This window comes from Gracilinanus agilis, chromosome 2 (assembly GCF_016433145.1).
Source record: "Gracilinanus agilis isolate LMUSP501 chromosome 2, AgileGrace, whole genome shotgun sequence".
Taxonomy (NCBI): domain Eukaryota; kingdom Metazoa; phylum Chordata; class Mammalia; order Didelphimorphia; family Didelphidae; genus Gracilinanus; species Gracilinanus agilis.
Window position 1 is genome coordinate 268,758,466 of NC_058131.1, and position 10,176 is coordinate 268,768,641.

Sequence of the window (10,176 nt, forward strand, 5' to 3'; positions counted from 1 at the left end):
GGGTTTGGGAAGAGGGAAAAAACATGAAACATGTAACTATGGGAAAATATTCAAAATAAAAATTTAAAAAACAACTCAACTCCCCTTCATCAGGATTTCCTACAAGCCTTATAAAGCAGGTATTAGGTAATCCAAGAAGTAGAACATTGTCATAATATACTGTAAAAAAACTTGACCTTATTGTCAAGTCTAGACCCCTACCCAGGGAGTCCCTATGGAGCACACAGCAGTACATTGGAAAAGACCAGTGCATTAGAAGGGAGGGAAAATGACTGTTCACGTCCCTGAACTACCCCACTTACACTCAACTCTCTTCAGTCTGTCTTGGTATTTAATAAGGCAGTTACCCACACACTCACACAAACCACCTAATCCAGGCACAGACCATGGACTGCCTATTACAGAGGATGCCCTTACTGATTTGTAGAAGAACACTTTAGCAGCTTTTGAGGGATAAGACTCTTGCAACTATAGTCTAAGGTAAAAATTGAGAGGGAAGCAAATGAGCACACTCGGCACAGAGGAAGGCTCAAACCGGCAATTCAGAAGGCTTACATGCTCCAACTTAATGCTGCCATGCCTGAGCGGTCACTTCAGCCCCTGAGCAGGTCCACTACCTTAAAGAAACAAAAAATTTTGGCCCCTGACAGTCATAGTTTGAGGAAGAACAGGCTACACTTTCTGCAACCACAAAAAAATAGGGTCTTCCAGCAAGACTGAGTGATAAATATGTGGCCTGAATATTCAATAGTAGACAACATGTAATTATATTCTGCTTCATTTTCATCCTCTCCACTCAGTTCAAAAACATAAATCTCACAAGGACCACCCCAGTGCAAAGGGAGGGGTGGCCATAGGCTGACGAGAACAGCAGAAAACTACAGTCAAGACACCAAATCATTCCAACCCTTTACTTTGCTTTTTTTTAAATATTACTTCCATGCAGACTGTTCTCCAAAGTAACTGCTGATGCTGGAAGCCCATCCCCCTGACCTTGGCTCAGCTTCTGTGGCTTCCAGCTCTCTAGGTGATGAACTTTTGCTACATGACAGTTTTTAGACATGTGGCCCAACAGTTTCTCATTTGAAGATTACAGTAAATGATTCTATTTGTAATTTCTAACCAAAAAAACTGTACATGAGTTTACAAACATATTAACATATAAATAATGAGAGGCTTCCTGCTTGAAGCCTCCACAGTAGTCTCTGCTTGAGAATAACACTGGAGGGGAAGCTATGTCCCCTTACATAGAGCCCCTGAAGTGGCTTGGTCTATACAGTGGCTGTTCTATGCAAGCATCATTGGGTTCTTCAGTGCTTCCGGCTTCAATAACCAGTCTGTTATTACTGTGCAAAAACAAAAGTCCACAGATGCCCATGCGAGCAGGAATCTGACTGCTGAGATGTCACTGATCAGTCATCGCTCTGGTTCAAGTTCTTGCTGGAAGGTTCGTTTCTTCTCCCGACAGTGTTTCTTGTGAGCAGGCCAGTCCTTTTGCTGGCACTGGGAACCACAGTACCTGGCCACCTGACACCGGCCACAGATGTTGAATTCACGTAACTAGAAAGAACATGGAAAATCCATCATTTCATTCTCAATAAGCAGAAATCAGTTTGAGGGCAAAGGCTCTAAAAAGAAGTCAGCCAGTCACCTGTCAACAACTGTCCCAAATGTTACATTTCAACTTGGTAGAAGTGAAAAAAGTGAGAAAACAAAAAAAGAAAAATTATTAAAAGTCATATAAGGAAACACCAAAAATAAAAGTAATCAAAATAAAAAAATTAAGGAGGAATTTTAGCAGTTCTTGGGATTAAAGAATAAGATATACTTGTAGTTTGTAGAAATATGCCTTACAAAACTTTTTTTGCTATCATCCACATGCTAGTATACATACCTGCTTTTCAATCATTGTGCATGGGGGATAATGACATTCATAGTATGTGCAGGAATTCTCTTCTTCTTCTACCACATCTCCATTAGCATTATAATATCGAGTAACATTCAGGACAGGGAACTGTTCTTCAATAGGATCAGTGGGAAGTTGCTGAATTGCCAGCCAGTACAGGCTCTGCTCCCTTAAATACAGAAGCAAAAAGTTAGATAAGCACAGGCCTGGTGGTAACCAGTTAAAAACAAGGGGCAAGGGAATAAGTGAGCCTAGAGCACTAAGAGATACCAGTGATTTAACAATAAGGGTAAAAGTCCAATCCTTCAAGACCTGTGAATCAGTATTTTGAGAACTCAGTTTGATCAGAAAATACTCTTATCAGCTGCTCCTATCCCAAAGCTTGCTTTGGGGGGGAAAAAAAACATTCATGAGACACAGATTCAAAAAACATCTCATATTAAAAGCTGAGACAATGGACTAATTAGCAAGTATGGATGTTCCTAGGCAACATTTTTCTAAGGCTAGATTCTGAGTTCAGAACAAACTATGGCTTCATGTCTTAATGATAATTATCTTAAATCCCCAAACTTAATGGCAATAGCTATAGTTTTCAGTTTCTATCTACTCAGCATTTTCTAGATTGCTTAGAAATGTTACACACTGAAATAATCACGACTCAGCTACTATAATCATCAGACAGAAATGATCCAAACAAAATAGTTCTAAGCTCAGAAATATGAAATGATATTAAACATCACCAGAACAAGCAAGTATTACCTACTATTTGTAGGGAAAAAAATCTGTAGATTTGGCCAAGATGTCATTTTTGAAGACACTCCAATGTATGACACCAGGTATGAAAAAACTCTTAAGTGGCCACTGACCCAGGCCCAAGCAAGAATTTGAATCATTCCGGAATGAAGCTTAGACTAGCAGTGGGAGCTCCCCTGACCTCAGCCCCTAAATCTCACTGACTTCTCATCTGCTTGGAATCTTTACCTGGCAAAGACCCAGATGAGGAAACAAATCATAATTCCCTGAATAGCCAGGCAGGACACTTAATGCTTTGCTTATGCCTTTCCTTCCCATGGCTCACACCTACTCAAGGACAGGGCTCCTTAGCTGTCCTTCAACAGCCTACCTACCTAAGGAATCCCTGCTATGATAGTGCAGGGCACACATTATATCCAAAATTCCAGAGATCTCATCTCCTAACTCAGGCCCAAAACAGTTAGGGTATAAATTATAGAATCACAGGACCAGGAAGAGGCCTTGAACAGATTTTAAAGGACATTTCCTTAACTATGTGATCCTCTGTTGAATTCCTATCTTTTCAAGCCTGATATACTATTCTGACTCAACTGGTGATCTAAACTAATGGGATATTTCTCTCTGTTCCTCAAATGTAACACTACAAATCTCCTACCACTGTCATTTCTATCAACCATCCCTCATGCCTGGAATTCATTCCTGGCTCAACTCTGCCTCATAGAACCCTCTCTTCCTCAGAGACACTGCTTAAGCACCACCTTGCCAGATCCCTCAATTGCTAATGTTCTCTCCCTCCTCCCTAACCACCTTGTATTAACTTTGCATCTATTCTCTTCATACTTATATATGTATTTGCTATCTCCTTTCATCCCAATAAATGGTCAAAGGCAGTTTTTAGAGAAAGAAATCAAAGCTATCAAACCTACAGAAAAAATTCCCTAAATCACTAATTAAAACACCTTTGAGGTACTACCTCATACTTTTAAAAGCCTGGCTAAGATAACAAAAAAGAAAAATGTCAAATTCTGGAGGGGATGTGGAAAAACAGGCACTTATACCCTTTGACCCAGCAATACAATTATTAGGGCTATACTCTAAAAAGATCCAAGAAAGAGGAAAATGAGCTTTATATAGAAAAACAAGTTATTATAATTCTTTTTGTGGTGGCAAAGAATTGAAAACTAAGAGAATACCCATCAATTGGACAATGGCCAAATTAGTTATGGTATATGAATGTGAAGGAATAATACTATTGTGCTTCATCAAAATAATGATGAAACATGCTATGTAGCCTCCAGATAGAGAACTACTGGATTCAAGAGTATGGGCTGAAGAATCTTTTTCTTTTTCCTGGGGGCTTATGTGTGTATAACATGGCTAAATAAAAATTTTGTTTTGCAAAACTACATTTATTTGTAATAAGTTTTGTTTTTCTTGCTTTCTCATTGGGTGGGGGAGGAAAAAAGTGAGGGAGATAATCCAAACCTAAACAAATAAATAAGTATATGCACTTTTTAAGAATAAGCTTTTTTCAGAATAGGGATTACTTTTTTTATATTTGTATTACTAACACTAGTAGAGAGCTTGGTACACTGTGGGCTCTTAAAAAATGTTTACAGGGTGATGGGTTTTATTTCCAAATCAAATGGAATCATTTTAGGATAACAGTCCAACCTCCTTATTTTAAATATAAGAAAATTAAAAGCCAGAGAATATAATAAATAGGAGAATTAGATTTCAAACCTAAGTCTTCTGACTCCCATTTCAGTGCTCCTTCTACCACCTACCTCAAACAGCTTCCTCTACTAGATATTCAAGTAAAAGTCATATACTAAGAGATTTGTGTTTCCAATGAAAAGGGACACTAGGCTCAGAAACCTGTCTCAGAGTCCATCAGTGCCGAAAAAAATTTAAAGAACTACCTAAAAGAAAAAGCACAGATACCTAAATTGAGTATTTCAATGTTTCTCCTCTACTTAGGCCTAGTTTGAATCAGGCTTTTCTCATTTGCTCTCACATGGGGGAAAGACTTGAAAAGCTGAAAGGGAAGATCTTCACTGACTAAATGCCACCATAACCCCACTGATCTAAAGAGAACTATTCAATTTCTTGAAGCAAAAAAAAGAAAAACCATTTAGTTTAACAATAAACTGAGAGTCAATACACCAATGGGGAAAAAATTCCCTAAATCACTATTAGAGAAATGCAAATTAAAAACTAAGGGGGCAGCTGGGTAGCTCAGTGGATTGAGAGCCAGGCCTAGAGACGGGAGGTCCTAGGTTCAAATCCGGCCTCAGCCACTTCCCAGCTGTGTGACCCTGGGCAAGTCACTTGACCCCCATTGCCTACCCTTACCAATCTTCCACCTATAAAGTCAATACACAGAAGTTAAGGGTTTAAAATAAAAAAATAAAATAAAATAAAAAAAATAAAAAAAAACAAAAAACAAAAAACTAAGGTACTACCTCATATCCATCAGACTGCGTGATTAATGTAATAAACATTCTTCCAAACTATCAGAGAAATGTCCACATTGTCAGCCTTCAGGATCCATATCATTTATGACTAACATGGCCAAAAGACATACCTTTGCTTACTAGAGATTTCTTCTGCTTTTGGTCTCCAGCCCCATGGCACTAACTGCAAGTTGTCTAGCCGATTGTCCACTGTTACTGCATTAAGATGTACCACTTGAAATCCTGGAGCGATTCCTCCCCTGTGTCGTTCCCTGAAACACAGAGACAAATGTTTCTCTAAAAATATTGCTGCAAGGGGGCAGCTGGGTAGCTCAGTGGATTGAGTGTCAGGCCTAGAGACAGGAGGTCCTAGGTTCAAATCTGGCCTCAGACACTTCCCAGCTGTGTGACCCTAGGCAAGTCACTTGAATTTACCACTCTTCTGCCTTGGAGCCAATACACAGTATTGACTCCAAGATGGAAGGTAAGGGCTTAGATAGATAGATAGATAGATAGATAGATAGATAAGATAGATGAATGAATGAATGAATAAAAAATAGAAATATTGCTGCTTCTTTTACAGAAGGTAAAATGCTATTACTCAAAGACATTTTCAGTATATCTGAATAGCACAGAAAATCCAAAGCTCCTAACATAGTATGTGCCTACCACTGTGTTCTGTATACACAAAACCTTTTGTCCCTAGGCAATGAAATTATATGCCACTTAATTCTTGAAAACTAAAGTACAGGAAATTTTAGAAACTTAATATCACCTAATTTTACTCACTCAGTCCAGACCAAATGACACAAAAACCAAATAGGGCTCACTTCAAGGTAAATGTCCTTATTTCTCTATGCTGTTATATTCAGCCTGGTCTCTTTACTTCACTTCCCTAAACACCAGGGCTTCAATGGTTTCTCCTGGTTAAGTGATTATGGGCCAGGTAAAGTCATTTAACTTATTTTAACCTGAGTTTCCTCCTCTATAAAATGGACAAACCTTTAAGCATCAATCTCACAGAGCTTTTATGGGGATCAAATGAAATTATTTCATATACACATCCATACATATACAAATATATACATTATGTATAAAAGTGTATACATGTTGTATATCATGTTTGGGAAATCATCAAAATAAATAAATGATAGCCACGTCAGTGACTATACACATATTCCACAAGAGTTCTGTACCAGTTCAACTTACTGTGGTCATTGTCATCAAGATCATTTCTAATTGTGAATAAAATACAATTGACACTAGTCATTAGCAGAGATACTCCATGTCCCAACCCAGAAAAGTTACATTTCTTTCATTTAGGAACCATAGACTTGTACATGTCACACGATTCACCAAGTTCAAGTGATCTACTAACAGGAATAAGGGGCCTGGGGTGTTCTTTTACAAAATGTGATAACTAGGGCCAGCTAGGTGGCCCAATAAATTGAGAGCCAGGCCCAAAGAAGGGAGGTCTGGGTTCAAATCTAACTTCAGACAAATCCTAGCTGTGTGACCCTGGGCAAGTAATTTAATCCCCATTGCTTAGCCTTGGAACCAATCTACATCAAACTGATTTCAAGACCTTCAGAAGGTAAGGGTTTAAAACAAACAAACAGACAAAAAAAGTGCGATAATTATCAATTTCCAAGAATCAGCCTAGCTGATCAGGTATAAAGGATTGGACATACACAAGTAGAATCTATGTATAAAGAGGTTTTAACATTTTGAAAAATGGTTTTTAAAACACAAAAGAAATGAAATTCTGATAAAATTTAAAATCTTGGCTAAGATATTCTGAAAAAATAAGATTTAAGCAAACTTGTAAAATGAAGAAAATATGAACATTTATTCCAAAAAAACTTAAGAACCAGGATTTTTATATTTCTTTCTGGCCTAGTTGGTCAGAATGTTCCCACAGGAACACCATTCCAAGTTTGTTACACAGTAGCCCAAACTGGAAATGAATGTCATCTCGCCAATTAGACACTGATTTCACAGAGAAACTGAAAAGGCTGGGAAATGACCACGCCTGCTTTAAATGGACAACTTTAAGATTTCTCCCACAATTGAGTTTTCCACTAGGAAAACAAGTATTGACCACCTGATAAAAGACACCTGGTCCCTACCTACAGGCTCAGAAGGAAAAAGTGAAGCTAGCAAAGTATGACTCTGGAACCACCTTCATTAGCTATTTTTATGAGAAAACTTGATAGTAGTTACCCAAGGCACCAAGATCACCTTGTCTTTGGAAACTTCTATATTCAATAATATTCTCTATTATATATATAGTTTGGGAGAACATCATAAAGTTGGAGATAGAAAAGCATGATATATACCAAGAGGTCTAATGCACAGGGCAATGTGGTGTCCTAAAACTATTACCAGACACCCCACCCAGTATATATCTGTGATCACACAGGGCCTATTCAGAGAGACTACGGGGGCTGACTGGACAAGTGACAAACTACTAGCCACACCCCAAATAAAAGTCAGAAATACTGATCTCTGGTACAATACCCACCACAACAACTCATGAAGTAAACGTCCAGATCCCCTTCCTCGGTTTTTATCAAAAGCATAAGCAAATATTTTAGCACCATTTCCATCAGCATCTACTTCCATTCGTGCCTGGGAAGGAACAAGGAAAATACTTATTTAAAACATCCAACTTGCAACAACACTTCAAAGTCAAATGGGGGGAAATGAAATAAAACTGTTGAAAAATGTTAGCTCAATCCCCAATATTTTGGGAACAAAACTATCTGGCCTTCATGGGTGTCAGTACTACAGGGGATAACAACACTAGACCTAAGTCATCTGCTCCTAAAAATATGGCCATCAAAGAGGAATCCAAAATTTCTAACACAAATTCTCTCTAATTTGAAGATAGGTTATAATGTAGTTCTAATTGTCAGAACTAATGGAAATTAGATGACTTAGAGGTGATTCAGAACTAGCTATAGTTATTCATCTAGAGCAGTGATGGGCAACTTTTTAAAGAGGGGGCCAAAGGAAAGGAAATGCTCATCTGTCAGTCTGTTTCTAAGGCAACTCTTTTGAAGCTTCATTGTATTGTATCCTACTCATTGTATTCATCAGATTAGGAATAATATTGAACAGCTGGATAGAACATTTCAAGGCCCACCCCCCCCCCCATCTGGCCCTGGCCATAGTTTGCCCATCACTGATCTAGAGGGATCTCATTCTCAGAGTACAAGCAGGAAGAAAGAATATTAAAACGTATTTGTAAATTCTCCCAAGTCCCTCATGTCCAACCACAATCCAACCCAAGGAATAAACCATTCTCACCTCAAAAGAGTAACTCTCCACCAGTGGGATGTCTTGTTCATCTATCAGCGTGTACTTTGTCTGAAAATTAACCAGACATTATAAAGAATTACATTTATCCTCAACAAAACTACATAAGGCCAACACTGAAATAATTGCAATAGGAAGTTATGAGTCACATTTTAATTCTGAAGTTAGATGGTAACTAAATGTTATTTTAATCACCTTGATGCACCTGCCCTCAATTACATGAGTAAATAACAAAAAAAAGCAACAATAGATAATAATAGCAAATAAAGGAATTCACTGCAGCACTAAATGTTTTGCATAGGTAGTATAGGCCAAAAATCATGACTATCATAGACCAATCAGAATATAAATTTTATCTTAAACTGATAGTTATCAGAATCTTCCACTTCAACCAGAGAAAGACTAAGCTAGAAGAAATTTATCAAAGAAAATAAACTTCACATTAAATTTCTCCATGCATAGACCCCCAACCTTTCCTTTTTGCACACAAATTTAAAAACTTTACTCCCCATAGCTGCTGATGCTTACTCTGTCCCCTACTCCACTAGCCCCTCTCAGAGGTGCATCTATCAAGAGTTAGCTGCAGGGCAACCAACTTGGAAACCACCAGAGCAAGGTTTTCCTGGACCAGACTCTTTCCCCAGACCAGGTCAGCAACTTCTATCTTGCTGGTGGCACCAGGGAGCAAAAATGTTAACACATAGACAAAGTACATAAAAGGAAGAGGAACAAAAGAGAAAGCAAGAGAAGAAAGTAAGGGGGTGGGGGGGAGAGAAGAAAGGGAAAAAAAAAGGGGGGGGGAAACGAGAGAATAATTAAGTGATTAAAAGAAGCACATTTCTACATAATATTTTGCAAACCCTAAAGCACATAATATATAAACGCTAACTATCAAGATTATCATGTTAAAGTGCCACCTACAGCTGGCTCAGGTGCTGCACCATGGCACTAATTCCCCAGGCTCCCCCTACTGTTCTAGGCCAGTGTGACACAACAGTGTAACTAGTTGCTCACTGCCCTCCCTAGGCAAACTCCTTAGTTTAATCTAGTGACCTCAACATGGATAGAAAAAAAACCGCATTTATCTTACTAATGGGCTTCGCCCAGTCAATAAGAATACACACAGATCATTCTCCAAATCAGATCATTAAACCCTGAAACCTAGTATATGACACCTTTTTTTTCTTTCTTTTTTTTTCCAAGCTAAAAAGCCTTCAAGGAAGGTGTGGGTAAGCCAAAGGCCCACAAGAACATTTTGGCTCACGTGAGTTTGAGTGCACCCATTCCGAGAAAAAAGCAGCACCAGACCTTGGTGTACCCTACCAGACATACACCTCGCGAGTTGTTCCCCGGCACTTCACACCTAAACCTCAACACCTCTCCATACTTAAGCTGTTGTATCACATGGATCTCGTGAACCTGGGCGTTCCTCGAAACTTCAGCTGCCCCAGAGGTGGACCTCGGCTGGACCACAGACCTCGGCACTTACGCGAATAGCCGAAGTGCCCGAGGTGGGGGGGAGGGGGGGCGGGGACGGAGAGTGGAGCAGACAGCCTGACACCTGACACCCCGGTGAGGCTGGAAGACTCAGGCTGCCAGGGTCGGGTGGCCGGGGTGGGGGTGGGGGGTCATTCCCGCAGCCCTGGGGCCTCGCTGGGTGTCGGGGGGCTGAGGCCTGGCCAGGACAGAGCAGAGTCTCCGTACAGAGGAGGGAGGGGTACCCCGGCGGCGGCCACTCCC

The 10,176-nt window shown here is 39.5% G+C and overlaps 1 protein-coding gene across 1 annotated transcript; it reads right to left on the reverse strand.

The window, feature by feature from the left end:
- Positions 1 to 897: 897 nt before the first annotated feature.
- On the reverse strand, positions 898 to 8,483 carry ZMYND19 (zinc finger MYND-type containing 19). Its single transcript, XM_044661202.1, has 5 exons — positions 8,428 to 8,483; positions 7,640 to 7,746; positions 5,247 to 5,387; positions 1,895 to 2,075; positions 898 to 1,560 (listed from the first exon to the last, which is right to left on the reverse strand). Exons 2-5 carry the CDS (start codon positions 7,738 to 7,740, stop codon positions 1,417 to 1,419), a joined length of 567 nt encoding a protein of 188 aa, XP_044517137.1. The 5' UTR covers positions 7,741 to 7,746; positions 8,428 to 8,483; the 3' UTR covers positions 898 to 1,416.
- Positions 8,484 to 10,176: the final 1,693 nt, after the last annotated feature.